Source organism: Drosophila miranda (assembly GCF_003369915.1).
Source record: "Drosophila miranda strain MSH22 chromosome Y unlocalized genomic scaffold, D.miranda_PacBio2.1 Contig_Y3_pilon, whole genome shotgun sequence".
Lineage (NCBI taxonomy): Eukaryota > Metazoa > Arthropoda > Insecta > Diptera > Drosophilidae > Drosophila > Drosophila miranda.
Genome location: NW_022881625.1, coordinates 3823596 through 3839494, shown reverse-complemented (window position 1 = coordinate 3839494; position 15899 = coordinate 3823596). Strand labels below are relative to the sequence as shown.

The 15899-nt window shown below is 45.8% G+C and overlaps 2 protein-coding genes across 2 annotated transcripts; both read left to right on the top strand.

Moving 5' to 3' along the window:
• Positions 1-8113: 8113 nt before the first annotated feature.
• LOC117194609 (probable cytochrome P450 12a4, mitochondrial) lies at positions 8114-9217 on the top strand. The gene is made up of 3 exons (XM_033399140.1): positions 8114-8241; positions 8306-8793; positions 8854-9217. Exons 1-3 carry the CDS (start codon positions 8170-8172, stop codon positions 9215-9217), a joined length of 924 nt encoding a protein of 307 aa, XP_033255031.1. The 5' UTR covers positions 8114-8169.
• Positions 9218-9265: 48 nt separating this feature from the next.
• On the top strand, positions 9266-14505 carry LOC117194608 (protein regulator of cytokinesis 1-like). Its single transcript, XM_033399139.1, has 5 exons — positions 9266-9301; positions 9358-9807; positions 10256-10348; positions 12319-13924; positions 14429-14505. The coding sequence occupies exons 1-5, from the start codon at positions 9266-9268 to the stop codon at positions 14503-14505; spliced, it is 2262 nt and encodes a 753-aa protein (XP_033255030.1).
• Positions 14506-15899: the final 1394 nt, after the last annotated feature.

Below are 15899 nucleotides of genomic sequence, written 5' to 3'. Positions count from 1 at the left end.
GGACATAAGAAACGAGTATAAGTATAAGAGTTCGATATCTATGATCGTTTGAACAAATCGGAGAAGAGAAGGGCAATAACGAACAGCATAAAACGAGTTTCAAGCAGAAAAGTGGGCAAAGCGGTAAAAAAAAGAATAATGCTATAACTGTGGATCAGGAGAACACAAACGCAAGAGACTGCAAAGCCGAAACAAAGTGTTTTAAAGTGCAATCAGAATGGTCACATTTCGCGTAACTGTCCTTATGAAGCTGATAAAGTTGATAAAGTTCGCGTCATTTTGGATCGCAGTCGCATGAAAAAAATTCAAATAAACGCATTGTTGTTGACTGTCTTGTGATACAGGTCAGATGTACCATAATCAAAGAGAGTATGTTGAAGACCATGAAAAACGTTAAACTTTTGAAGTGCACAACTATGTTGCGCGGTCTGGGTCAGATATCAACAAAGCCTGTTGGATACTTTATGCAGAAGTTACCGTGGATAAGTTGCAGACCACACAGAAGTTTTTAGTAGTCCCCAGTAGCCAGATTGATTTCGACGCACTTTTGGGGCATGATTTCATTAAAAAGTTCCGTTTCGTCGCTGGATATGCAAGGATACACGTTTTTGCTTATTATATATAATGTAACTGAAGATCATCCTTTGTAGCTCCGCCGCAATATCAAAAAGACGTTGAACAGATGATAAGAAACAGTTACCAAATGCCCACAGAAGTTGCTAAGCAGTCTCCAATCCAACTGAAGATAGTTCCCGACGGAGTAATCAAGCCGTTTCATCACTCACCGAGTCGTTTATCAACAGACGAAGCCAGTGCCGTAAAGAAGCAGTCGAAGAATGGTGGATCGAGCAAGGATCGTGCGCAAGTCGTTCTCAATGTAGCGAGCAGAGTTGTCGTCGTGAAGAAAAAAGATGGTACACTTAGAGTTTGCGTAGACTACAGGAAGTTAAACAGCATGGTATTGCTGGACTGCTTCCCAGTCCCGATCATGGAGGAAGTCTTGGAAAAACTGCAGTCGGCTAAGTGGTTTACCATAATTGTTAGGTATTATAATATCTATATACGGTCACACCATCCAAGGGATATAGAATAAAAGAGAATCTTGAAGACAACGCGTGCTTAAGTCTGAGTGTCAATACACTACATAATTGGCGACGAGGATAAAATAAAACGTATTAATATACAACACATGTTAAAAGTGCATATAATATATGAATAGCAACATGACGAAAAATGAAGCACCAACATTCTATCAAATGGCAACAATTGCTGAGTTTTCGCCACACCAAGAAACGTTCTGCATTTGGAAGGAAAAATTCGACATACATTTGTGCGAATTGAATGTGAAAGAGGAAAACACAAAAAAGGCAGTTTTGTTGAAGTCGATCGGTACAGCGGCTTACACTGTACTACATAGTTTGTGCAATCCGGTATCCCCCGTATCAAAAGCATACAAAGAATTATGTGAAATTTTAAAAAACACACTACACACCACCTACACTCATATTCAGAGAAAGAAAAAAATTTCACATGTCCACAAAAAGTGAAGATGAGACTGTAGCGGAGTGGTATGCTCGAGTTAAACAATTGGCATTGGAATGCAAATTTGGCTCAAATCTGGAAGCGTTTGTATTAAACCAATTTGTGATGAGCCTTCCAACCCTATATATGAAAGAATATGTGAAGAAGACGAAAATCTAACTCTGGCTGATGCACTCAAGAAGGCGATGATCATGGAGACGAAGATCAGCACAAGGAAGACAGAACACAACGTCAACTACATGCATCAAAAGAACGGGACTAGTCAATGGCCAGAGGCAAAGAGGCGAGAACAGAGATCAAGCAAAGAGCAACGGCAGAAGTCATTTCAAGGGCAACCGAAACGTGAGTTACAGAGGCGGCAGAAGCGACGGTGACGGCGACGGCGAAAACGACTGCGACGCTGGCAGAGAAAAGAAGCAGCAGCCATGTACACACTGTGGCTGGCGAAATCATAACTCAAACAATTGCAAGTATAAGGCATGCAAATGTCACAGCTGTGGAAAAATAGGTCACTTGGCGAGCATTTGTAAAAAATAAATCAAAAAAATCCGTAAATTATGTATCTCAAACAAAACATGACACCTATTCTGATAATAATTTTGATAATGATAATTATAACTTTTCTATCTATAGCGTTGATACAACCTCAACTAGTGGAGTATATTATTTACCTGTAAAAATTGATGGAAACATAACGAAAATTGCTTGCGACACTGGTGCACCGTGCACATTGGTTCCAAAAACATTTTACGAAAGCTTAAATACCAGCAGACCACTTAGAAAATGTCTAGTTCCATATGTAGATTACCAATGGAGATTCATCAAAGTTATTGGTGAGTACGATGCAACGATCGAATATCGAGGTCTAAAAAAACAAATTGTTGTTGTTGTAACCAATGCAGTGAGTCCACCTTTGCTAGGTAGAACATTTTTTGAGAGCTTTTAATTTTGAGTTAATGCAGGTGAACAATGTGTACGTAAATGAACCAAATTCTGTAATTACAGAACAGATTAAATCGGAGTTTGCTGAAGTTTTTGAGCCTTGTTTAGGTTCATATACTACGAATACGATATCGTTACTATTAAAGAAGATGCAAAACCAATATTTTTCAAGCCTAGGTCAGTACCATTAGCATGGAAAGAAAAGATTGAAGTGCAGTTACGAAATTCATAGATGATGGAATTTTAGAGCAAGTTGTTAGTTCTGAATGGGCAACACCTTTGGTACCGATTTTAAAACCAAACGGTGACATACGAATTTGTGGTGACTATAAGGTTACATTAAACCGGTCTTTAGTCGACGTAAAGTATCCACTACCTCGAATAGACGACATTTTTGCAGCGCTTGAAGGGGTACACTGTATTCAAAACTTGACCTGTCAAATGCTTACAATCAGCTAAATTTAGATGAGCAATCTCAAAATTTGTGTACTTGGAGCACACATATTGGACTATTGAAAGTTAAACGCTTACCATTTGGTATAAAAAACTGCAGCAGCTATTTTTCAAAAAACAATGGAAGGGTTGTTTCAGGGTATGCGAGGAGTTGTGGTTTATCAAGATGACATAACAGTTACAGGACGAGATCTTCAAGAACATATTTCAAACCTAAAAGCTGTACTTAGAAAACTGAAATCAGTTGGACTTAAATTAAATGACAAGAAATGTGAGTTCTTTAAATCCAAAATTTGTTACCTAGGATTTTCAATTGACAGGATAGGACTGAGCAAAAACAATGATAGAGTTGCGAGTGTATTGTTTGCACCGGCTCCGGAAAACGTATCACAGCTTAGAGCTTTCATAGGCATGGTAAATTATTATTCAAAGTTTATCAATAATTTCGCTCAGATAATGAGTCCTTTATATGCATTATTAAAGAAAAATACCAATTTTAATTGGACGCGCGAATGTCAGAGTGCATATGAAGAGGTAAAGAAAGAAGTAACTTCTGAACAAGTTTTAGTTCACTACAACCCAGATCAACCGTTAGTATTAACGACTGATGCTAGCAGTCATGCAGTTTCAGGTGTTTTATCACATAAATGCAATGAAGATATCAAACCAATAGCATTTGTATCAAGAGCATTATCCAAAAGCGAGCATAATTACAGTACAATCGAGAAAGAGGCCCTGGCTATAGTGTTCTGTGTGAGTAAATTAAGACAGTATCTTTTAGGAAACAAGTTCATCCTTCGAACAGATCACAAACCATTACTAAGCATATTTGGAGACCTGAAAGGACTTCCATTGATGGCCTCTGCACGAATGCAAAGATGGGCACTGACTTTGTCAGGTTTTTCAATATACAGTTGAACACATAAAGGGGACCTTAAATATAGCAGATGGACTCTCAAGAATGCCTCAATGGGAAACGGCTGTACCAAACGAAGACTATAATTACATACATTTTATACAGTCCGAAAAGGTGTTCAAAATTAGCTTCAAAGAAATAGCTCGTGAAACACGACGTGACCCAATATTATCAAAAGTTTGTGAGGCAATTAACACTGGTTCGAAGACAAGATTAAAAGGCAGCGAGTTTTCTGCCTACATCTCTAAAACAAATGAACTTTCAGTGGAATATGATTGTATCTTATGGGGACACAGAGTAGTAATTCCAACCAAACTGAGACAAGCTATTTTAGCAGAATTTCATGCATCGCATTTGGGAATAGTAAAAACCAAAATGTTAGCACGTTCTTATGTGTGGTGGCCTTGCATGGATTCTGAAATTGAGAAATTAATTCGAGATTGTATTCCTTGTCAGGAACTACAATCAAGTCCAGAAAAGAGTCTGTTAATACCGTGGAAATCCACAGGAAAGGCTTGGAGTCGAGTACACATAGACTTTGCAGGACCAATTAGAGGTTTTCATTTATTGGTTATTATAGATTCTTATACAAAATGGGCAGAAGTATTCAAAACGAAGGAAATAACTTCATTGTTTACTATCACAAGCTTAGAGAAGTATTTTGTCGATATGGTTTACCAGACGTGTTAGTTAGTGACAATGGACGACAGTTTACTTCTGATGATTTTAAAACGTTTATGAAAACAATGGTGTTAATCACATTTTTACTGCTCCAGGACATCCAGCGACTAATGGTCAAGCAGAAAATTTTGTAAAGACTGTTAAGAAATCACTATATGCAAACATAAAGGCTAATGAAAGACAAGATTTTAATACAATTTTAAATAGATTTTTGATCGATTACCGAAATACGATTCATTGTACTACGGGCGAATCTCCTGCTAAATTATTTTTTGGTCGTACACTAAAAACAAGATTTTCGTTGTTAAAACCACCTACGGTCGAAAGCATAATAAATAAAAAACAGACTGAGTGTGTTGTAAATCACAAAGGTAGACGAAGCACAGAATTTTTAAAGGGTCTAAAAGTTATGGTTAGGGACTACAAAAATCCTAACAAAGCAAGCTGGACTCAGGCAACTGTAAAACAACAACTGGGCCCGCGTTCGTATTGTTGTATTTTGGCGAACAATAACAGAGAAATAAAACGTCACCTGGATCAAATTAGAAACCAAAGCACTAACAATCATACATCGCCTAATGCGAAAACACCTGATGTCGAAAGCAATTGTTCAGTAGATGACAATTCCAAAACCAACAATGAACAAATAGTTTCTCAACCAACACCCACCAGGAGAGAGTTGAGACCACGTGAGGCAGGGAAGGTAGTAAAGCGTATTTAACAATAAAATAATATAAAGAAAGGAATTATGAAATCAAATTATGTACAAATTAAACACTGAAACAAATACTAAACAGATTAAGAAGAAAGAAAAATACGAAATCACATAAATTTTATATACGCTAATTAGATTAAGTACACAAATCAAATTGTTATAAGAAAATAGATTTGTAAATGACATGTATATTAAACATCTAAGGAGAGGCGTGTTAGGTATTATATTAATATCTATATACGGTCACACCATCCAAGGGATATAGAATAAAAGAGAATCTTGAAGACAACGCGTGCTTAAGTCTGAGTGTCAATACACTACAATAATGGACCTTGAAAACGGATTTTTCCATGTGCCTATGGAAGAGCAAAGCAAGTCGTATACGGCCTTTGTTACAAAGGAGGGATTATTCGAGTTTAATAAAGCGCCTTTCGGATTCAAGAACTCGCCAGCTGCGTTCATTCGGTTCGTAAGCTATATTTTTCAAGAATTAATCAACTCTGACATTATGCAGCTTTATATGGACGACATAATTGTTTACGCCGCGTCGCCCGAGGTATGCATGAGGAAGACAAAGTTGGTCCTGGAGACAGCTGCGCAGTTTGGCCTAAAGATCAAATGGAAGAAATGTAGCTTCATGCAGCCACGCATTAGCTTTCTGGGCCATATCATTGAGGACGGGAGAATCTGGCCCGGCAAAGAGAAGACAGCAGCTGTCAGTCGGTTTGCTACGCCCAAAGACATAAAAGCAGTTCAAGCATTTCTGGGACTCACAGGCTTTTTCAGAAAGTTCATCCCTGGCTATGCACAAGTTGCCCGGCCGCTCACGAATCTACTCAGGATGGAAGCAGTTTTCAACATTGGCGAAGCAGAGCAACAGTCGCTACAAACCTTAAAGAATCTGCATGTAATCGCACCTGTATTACATTTATACTCACGAGAAGCGCCAACGGAACTCCACACGGATGCATCCAAAGAAGGTTTCGGAGCAGTTCTGTTGCAGCAGTCTGATGGCAATTTCCACCCGATTTACTATTGGAGTAAAAAGACTACACAAGCCGAGTCCAAACGTCACAGTTACTATTTGGAGGTCAAAGCTGCATACCTCGCACTCAAGAAGTTTCGTCACTACCTGTTGGGGATCAAATTTGATCTTGCCACTGACTGTGCGGCGTTTAAGCAGACAACAACGAAAGTAGATATACCCAGAGAAGTTTCCCAGTGGATTCTGTATATGGAGGACTTTACATTCAAAGCAGTACACCGCCCAGGGGACAGAATGAGACACGTGGACTGTCTCAGTCGTTTTCCGCAGACATGCATGTTCGTGACGACGGAGCTAACAGCTCGGATAAAGAAAGCACAGCAGGATGACGATTTCATCAAAGCCACAGTTGAGATCCTGAAGCAGCACCCATATCAAGACTACAAGCTTAAAGGAGGTCTTCTCTTCAAATCTGTAAATGGCAATGACGTATTGGTGGTTCCAAGGCTGATGGAAAGGGAAATCATTCAAGGATCGCATGAAGTTGGTCATTTCTCCACAGCGAAGACAATGCACTCAGTTCAGCAGCAATACTGGATTCCTCACCTTGAACGGAAAGTAAATAAGTTGATTACTAATTGTATCAGTTGTATAATTTTCAGCAAAAAGTTGGGCAAACAAGAAGGCTATCTTCATTGCATTGACAAGGGTGACACACCACTATACACGCTGCACGTTGATCATTTGGGCAGCAGCGTTTACATCCAACGCATTCAGCGAGTTTCTCAACGAGAACAAAGTCGAACATGTGTGTACAACGACAGGTGTGGCGAGAGGCAACGGTCAGATTGAGCGGGTGAACCGCTCTCAGCTCAGGAGTCAACGAAGTGGTACAAGCATGTGCCACAGGTCCAGATGGCGATTAATTCGCATGTGCATTCTACGTTGAAGTCGTCGCCATTCGAGGTCATGTTTGGGACAAAGATGCACAGACAAGCTGAAAGTCGACTATTGGAGGTGCTCAACGAGGAGTTCGTTACGCAGTTTAACAACGAGCGCCAAGAACTGCGTGACCAAGCGAAACAAAACATTGAGAAGGCGCAAGAGGTGTACAAGCGCTATTATGATAAAAAACGACGACCTGAGCACGGCTACAGACTAGGAGACATGGTCGCGATCAAGAGGACGCAGTTCGTCGCAGGACGCAAGTTGGCCAGCGAGTATATGAAGTCACCAAGGTAAAGCGGAACGGTCGCTACGACGTCAGAAAGGTTGCTCAAGTCGAGGGGCCAAATATCACAGCAACGAGCAGTGACAATATGAAGCTATGGCGTTTTGTCTCAGAGAACGATGATATATTATCATCTGGGACAGATGAAGATGAGCAGGAGGGCCGAATGTAAAGGACAGTGTATCAAGCAGTTAGCACTATCCCATCTAAATTAACATTTGAACTTAAGATACCATCGATAAGACTTAACCGATATAACCAGACTTAACCGATGTTTAAAAGACCTAACCGATAAGGGGTTATCGATACGGGAGTCGGTTGTTGGAAGTAGAAGCAGAAAGTTGAACAAAAAGTCGGAAGAACAGACTCATTAATTGCACATCTTAAATCATACACTTTGTACTCTTTTTCGAAAAACACTATTAATAAACGATACATTATTATTAATCTTACATAACATAGTCGATCAAATAGCAGTCTATATTAAAAAAATATGGCAAATGTTTACAATTATTTCTGTTTGGCATTCGCACGCTCCCGCGAACGTGTTTTGGCACTCTCTCGCTCTCTTGTTCTGTTTGTGCTCTGTTATCGGTCAGCTCTTTTTGCAACAAAGCTCTCGCAGGCCTTTCAAATAGCTAGCTAATGGAATGATTTAGCAGTATAGCTCTGGCAGTGAATGAATTAAGTTCCTAACAAGCAAAATGTTGAAAGTGCGCAGCGGTCTATCTATAATTCAGGCGCAAAAAGCAGCCCTCTCTGTCAGCAGTCCGCTGGTAAATATATAGTATACATATAGATCCGATATCACAGTGATATACGTTTTTAAATCTCTTGTAGCGTTGGCAGACCACAGCAGCTGTAGCAGAGCCCAGAAATGATGCAGAGTGGCTACAAGCTCGTCCCTTTGATCAGATTCCTAGTACAACTTTTCTGTCTACTGTTCGGAATTTTATGCCTGGAGGAAAATATAGCAAACTGGACATTGTGAAATTGTTCAAAGCTTTGCAAGACGACTATGGAAACATATTATATTTACCAGGTATGATGGGAGGTACGTCATACCTGATGACTCACAATCCCAAGGACTTCGAGGTCGTGTTCCGGAACGAAGGAGTGTGGCCGCATCGGCCTGGCAGCGATACTCTTCGCTATCATCGGAAGACTCATAGAAAGGATTTCTTCCAGGGAGTGGAGGGAGCTTTACCCACACAAGGAAAAACCTGGAGCGACTTTCGATCGGCTCTAAATCCTGTCCTAATGCAGCCGAAGAACGTGCGGCTTTACTATAAGAAGATGTCCCAAGTGAACCAGGAGTTTGTGCAACGGTGCGTATGACTGATAATAAATCCCTGTTTACGCTCAAGTATGTTCTCCCCCCTTCACAGTATTAAAGCACTCCGTGATATCGATACCCAGGAAGCTCCAGATGATTTCTTAAACGTTATAAATCGGTGGACCCTCGAGTCAGTCTCTGTGGTGGCTCTGGACAAGCAGTTGGGACAGCTCAAAGAGTCGGGCGATAACGACCAGGCTGTGTTACTCTTCAAGTACCTGGACGATTTTTTTGAATTAACAGCCGATCTGGAGATGAAGCCCTCCATCTGGCGTTACGCTAAAACACCCAAGCTAATGAAGCTAATGAAGTCCCTAGATGGCGTTCAAGAAATAACTTCAGCGTATGTAGACGAAGCTATAGAGCGTCTAGAGAAAGAGGCCAAGGAGGGTGTTGTCCGCCCTGAGAGCGATTAGAGTGTACTGGAAAAGCTGCTCAAGATCGACAAAAAGGTGGCGACGGTTATGGCCATGGACATGCTAATGGCCGGAGTGGATACCGTACGTAGTCTGTTGTTCTCATACTTACCCTTATCTCATACATCCTTTTTTTCCAGACCTCAAGAACCTTTACAGCGGCCTTGCTGTGCCTTGCCAAGAATCCGGAGAAGCAGGCCGTACTCCGAGAAGAGGTGATGAACGTTCTACCCGAGAAGGACTCCGAATTCACTGAGGCATCGATGAAGAACGTTCCCTATCTACGTGCCTGCATCAAAGAGTCACAACGGATCTATCCTTTGGTCATCGGCAATGGCCGATTTCTCAATCGGGACAGCGTTTTGAGCGGATACCAAGTGCCAGCTGGTACCTGTGTGTCGATGGTTCCCCTGAGCTTGCTATCAAGCGAGGAGCACTTCCTCAAGGCTGCTGAGTTCCTGCCAGAACGTTGGATTCGTAACGCCACAGACTCCAACGGGCAATGCCCGGCAAATGACTTGAAGCTGAAGAATCCGTTTGTGTTCTTGCCCTTCGGATTTGGACCCCGGATGTGCGTTGGAAAGCGCATCGTGGACATGGAGCTCGAGCTGGGCATCGCTGGACTCATTCGGAACTTTAGCATCGAGTTCAATCATCCCACGGAGAACGCTTTCCGCTCCTCCCTGATCAATTTGCCCAACAGTAAACACATTTCTCATCCTAAATTATCTTTACAACTGGAAAACCTTGAAGGAACTTATTTGCAATATAAAGTAGGTGTTTTTTTGGCCGCACGTCAATCAGAATCAACTTGTTTTGTGCTTTGAGGCATGAGGTAAATCAAGCACACAAAATTTTCATTGTGCAATTTGTGCCAACACGAGAGGCGTCACTTATCTGTGCGGAGGCATTTTCCTTGAGCAACACATTGTGCAATCGAAATCCTGCACACATCACATAAATTCCTTCCATTCGCGAATACAAGACCCATTCCTATTGGCTGTGGTTGACCCAACCTCCATCAAGGGAGAGATCCTTGAGATGACTGGCGATCATGTGGAGCAGCTCCATTCAATGTGGTCCCTCATGTTCGAGCCGAAGACATGCGAGGACTTTCTGCACAAACTCAAGGCGCACGCGGATAATTTCTATACGGATCTGCTGACCGAGTCGCGGGAGAAGCAGGCGGACATCCTGGATGACATAGCCGCACTCCGAGCCGAGGCCAGCGACCTCACCCGACTCCTCCATGAGACGGTGGACATTGGTCAGAGGCCCGACGATGTGGCACTGATCATATGGCAGCTGAAGCTGGACAAAAGCATTGAGCATCTGCGCGAGGAGCTCTCGAAACGTCGGGCGGAGATCGGGGAGCTGCTGCTCCAGCAGGAGCAGCTCTGCGAAGAGCTGGGCGCACTGCCGCTCCCTCTACTGGCGGACCCGCTGCCCCTGCCCGATGAGATGGACGGCTTTCCCGACCATCTCGACAACCTGCGCTCTCAGCGCGCAGTGCGCCAGACGGAGCTGGACCAGCTGCGCAAGGCCATCAAGCATGACATGAAGATGCTCGAGCTGATGCCCCAGACCGATGCAGAGGATCGCCTACTGAACGATCTGAGCCACAATCTAACACCAGAGACACTAGAGCGGCTGCGGCAGATGCGCAACAGTTATGCCGAGCAGATCCAGGAGCTGCGCTCCAAAATCCATGACATGCGCGAGAAGATCTACGTGCTGTGGGATCGCCTCCAGGAGACGGACGAGAGCGCCATGCGACGAGTGCGCGAGTGCACCGAGAATACGCAGCGCACCTATGACATCCTCCATTCGGAGCTGCAGCGCTGCCAGGCACTGCGCAGCCAGAACCTCAAGACGTTCATCGAGCAGCTGCGCGTCGAGATAAGCAAGTGGTGGGATCTAACGCTCAAGAGCCAGCAGGAGCGCAAGCGTTTCTCCAACTACTACAATAAGTATTACAACGAAGACCTGTTGGAGCTGCACGACCTGGAGCTGGATGATCTGAAGAGCTTCTACACGTGCAACAAGGAGATTTTCGATCTGTGCGAGAGCCGTGCAGAACTTTGGTCCCGCATGCAGGCTCTAGGGGCAAAGGCCAACGAGCCGAATCGTTTCAACAATCGTGGCGGCCAGTTCCTTAAAGAGGAAAAGGAACGCAAGGCCATCACCTCGAAGCTGCCCAAGATTGAGCAGCAGATCACTGAACTGGTGCACGCCTATGAGGTGCAATCGCATGGCCCGTTTCTGGTTTATGGCGAATGGGAGAACTATCGGCAGGCCAAGCAGAGCTCGGCCCGCAAGAAGGCTTCGCCCACCACGAGGACGGGCAGCAGCAGCAAATTGATGATGCCACGCCCCTCGCACGCCCCGAACTTTGAAGAACATGTCCTCAATGTCGACCTCGACAATGTCGTTGCGCAAGACCCCAACAATCCAGCTGATCACTCCCAATATGACCAAGAGCACTGGGAATCTGCACAAGCGACTGAATCCATCAGCAGCCGCCAGCTCTTCGGGGTATCGGACTCCCAACGCCAAGCGCAGCCTCATGAGCTCTCTGAATTCGATACGCCCGTCGCCGTCTACCACACAGCGGCTGGCCAACAGCCAGCTGAAGGCGTCCAAGTCGCCACTAAAGCGGGTCCGCGTCCTGGACAACACATTGCGTCGCAGCGGGGGATTGGGCAGACGCAGCATTGGCACACGCTCGAACAAGAAGCCACGCACAAAATCAGCGGTGCCGGATACAAGATCGCCCAGCGATTCCGAGTATATGACCGATGAGACCACTGAAAATGACCGCGAAGCCGGGATCTCCTATGAAGAATTGGTGCCCACGAGTCGCTCCTCAGTGCTGCCCGTCGGCGGGGCTCAGCATCAGCGCAATCGCGTGGCTGTGCCACGAATTCGCCATGTCCTCGTAAACCACAATTCGGTGGCGTCGGCCGCCAACACACCGTCAAAGCAGGCGGTCAATCAGGAGGAGAGGTCTCGATTTGGCAATCAATTGATTACAGCTCCATTCAATGTGGTCCCTCATGTTCGAGCCGAAGACATGCGAGCACTTTCTGCACAAACTCAAGGCGCACGCGGATAATTTCTATACGGATCTGCTGACCGAGTCGCGGGAGAAGCAGGCGGCCATCCTGGATGACATAGCCGCACTCCGAGCCGAGGCCAGCGACCTCACCCGACTCCTCCATGAGACGGTGGACATTGGTCAGAGGCCCGACGATGTGCCACTGATCATATGGCAGCTGAAGCTGGACAAAAGCATTGAGCATCTGCGCGAGGAGCTCTCGAAACGTCGGGCGGAGATCGGGGAGCTGCTGCCCCAGCAGGAGCAGCTCTGCGAAGAGCTGGGCGCACTGCCGCTCCCTCTACTGGCTGACCCGCTGCCCCTGCCCGATGAGATGGACGGCTTTCGCGACCATCTCGAAAACCTGCGCTCTCAGCGCGCAGTGCGCCAGACGGAGCTGGACCAGCTGCGCAAGGCCATCAAGCATGACATGAAGATGCTCGAGCTGATGCCCCAGACCGATGCAGAGGATCGCCTACTGAACGATCTGAGCCACAATCTAACACCAGAGACACTAGAGCGGCTGCGGCAGATGCGCAACAGTTATGCCGAGCAGATCCAGGAGCTGCGCTCCAAAATCCATGACATGCGCGAGAAGATCTACGTGCTGTGGGATCGCCTCCAGGAGACGGACGAGAGCGCCATGCGACGAGTGCGCGAGTGCACCGAGAATACGCAGCGCACCTATGACATCCTCCATTCGGAGCTGCAGCGCTGCCAGGCACTGCGCAGCCAGAACCTCAAGACGTTCATCGAGCAGCTGCGCGTCGAGATAAGCAAGTGGTGGGATCTAACGCTCAAGAGCCAGCAGGAGCGCAAGCGTTTCTCCAACTACTACAATAAGTATTACAACGAAGACCTGTTGGAGCTGCACGACCTGGAGCTGGATGATCTGAAGAGCTTCTACACGTGCAACAAGGAGATTTTCGATCTGTGCGAGAGCCGTGCAGAACTTTGGTCCCGCATGCAGGCTCTAGGGGAAAAGGCCAACGAGCCGAATCGTTTCAACAATCGTGGCGGCCAGTTCCTTAAAGAGGAAAAGGAACGCAAGGCCATCACCTCGAAGCTGCCCAAGATTGAGCAGCAGATCACTGAACTGGTGCACGCCCATGAGGTGCAATCGCATGGCCCGTATCTGGTTTATGGCGAGAACATACTGGAGCTGATGGCTGGCGAATGGGAGAACTATCGGCAGGCCAAGCAGAGCGCGGCCCGCAAGAAGGCTTCGCCCACCACGAGGACGGGCAGCAGCAGCAAATTGATAATGCCACCGCCGACTGCCGGTTCAACGGCCCATCGCACGCCCCGAACTTTGAAGAACATGTCCTCAATGTCGACCTCGACAATGTCGTTGCGCAAGACCCCAACAATCCTGCTGATCACTCCCAATATGACCAAGAGCACTGGGAATCTGCACAAGCGACTGAATCCATCAGCAGCCGCCAGCTCTTCGGGGTATCGGACTCCCAACGCCAAGCGCAGCCTCATGAGCTCTCTGAATTCGATACGCCCGTCGCCGTCTACCACACAGCGGCTGGCCAACAGCCAGCTGAAGGCGTCCAAGTCGCCACTAAAGCGGGTCCGCGTCCTGGACAACACATTGCGTCGCAGCGGGGGATTGGGCAGACGCAGCATTGGCACACGCTCGAACAAGAAGCCACGCACAAAATCAGCGGTGCCGGATACAAGATCGCCCAGCGATTCCGAGTATATGACCGATGAGACCACTGAAAATGACCGCGAAGCCGGGATCTCCTATGAAGAATTGGTGCCCACGAGTCGCTCCTCAGTGCTGCCCGTCGGCGGGGCTCAGCATCAGCGCAATCGCGTGGCTGTGCCACGAATTCGCCATGTCCTCGTAAACCACAATTCGGTGGCGTCGGCCGCCAACACACCGTCAAAGCAGGCGGTCAATCAGGAGGAGAGGCCTCGATTTGGCAATCAATTGAAGCTCCCATCGCCACGTGAAAGTCGCATGTGGCCGAATCCACGATGAGATTATTGGAATTTTTATTTGCGTTTTATGTTTGATTTTATTTTTTGTACCTTTATCTGTTTATCTCTGTTTAATTTATTTTCGATGTTGGCCCAATAAAAATTTAATTACCTTCAAGAAGGACAACCGAATAGCTGTCATAGAGAACGAAGTATTGATAATGGCATGGAAGAGGATCTACCTTTAAACATGTAAAACCTACAAACATAAACATCAATAAGGCTCTGAATTGTTGACATGGAAAGCTTACCTTTCCCAACAATTGAAGTGTTCATATCTCTTGGTAAGTGCTGTAGAACCTGTATATAATTGTTTACCAGCAAATTTATAATCAGTTGTGCAACTGATTAGATATCATATTTGCAAGTCATCATGATACTCAAACATTTTCTAGGGAATGGTGGGGTATATTTTATTTGACTTCGTTTAAAAAATGGAAAAAAATCCTATAGAAAATTGATTCCCTTAAAAGTTACAATCATTTGTGCGTTAAACATGGCGATGGAATAGCTATTAAAATATCGATAAACTGAACTTTAATTCCTGCACATCAAAAGTAATTCCATATTACTTATATTATGATTATACGAATGATTTTTCATCACTTTAATCAATTCCTGCAATGATTTCATTGCGTAATATTTATGCGAACTTTACCAAATCGCCTTTTCTGCGCCTCAGTTGAGTTTTTGTTGCAGGCGAGTTAAGGTCATAGAAAAGGCAAAAATATGTTGAAAATCCGTAGTGGAATTGCCGTAGCTCACAAGCAAGTGGCGGCCGTCTCTTTCAGTGGAGGATAGAAGCTGGCAATGATTTGGTATGTAAAATGCCTCAATACCGATCATTTCCAGCGCCGGCAGACCACAGCTGCTGCAGCTCTAACCCGAGACGATGCAGAGTGGCAGCAGGCGCGTCCCTTCAGGCAGGTGCCTCGGGCCAATTTGATATCTCTGATTCCCAAAATGTTCATGCCAGGGGGTAAATATAAGAACAAGGACCTTGCGGAGTTGATAATGGCCATGCGCGAAGACTATGTCGTGTCTTCCGATCTATGGGTCTCGGCACCCGGTTGAGAGCGCAACTCCACGAGGAGCCTAGCGGCTCTCCCGCGTAACGTTTGGGTATCAACCTCAATGTGCAGCCTTGGAACTGCACAACCCGTGGTACCGATCTTAAGGACTCAGCTCGATCCTCCCTTTTAGCCCCGACCGGCCTGGATAGGGAATCCACCCATCCCGTGCGCCGCTTGCGCGTTCAGCAGCTGCTGTCGCCTGGAGAACGCCAGTCCGGCGAACCCGTCGAGAGTCCGCATTCTCTCCTGAGAAGCCGTCACATCGGAGAAGGTCCAGTCGCCATCCGTGTACTGCACTCCAAGTCCATCGAGGTCTCGCAAGTCTGCATAGAGGGGACAAGCACATAGGAAGTGCTGCCAATCCTCGCGTTCTGCGCCGCATAGACATGCTGGCGTGTCGCTAAGGCTTCTTCCATGCAGAAATGCATTGAGCGATCCGTGGCCCGTCAGCAGGAACCCAGCGCGCAGCGTGAAGCCAAACCTTCGTTCCCTGTAGACGAAGCCTGCGTTCGGGATG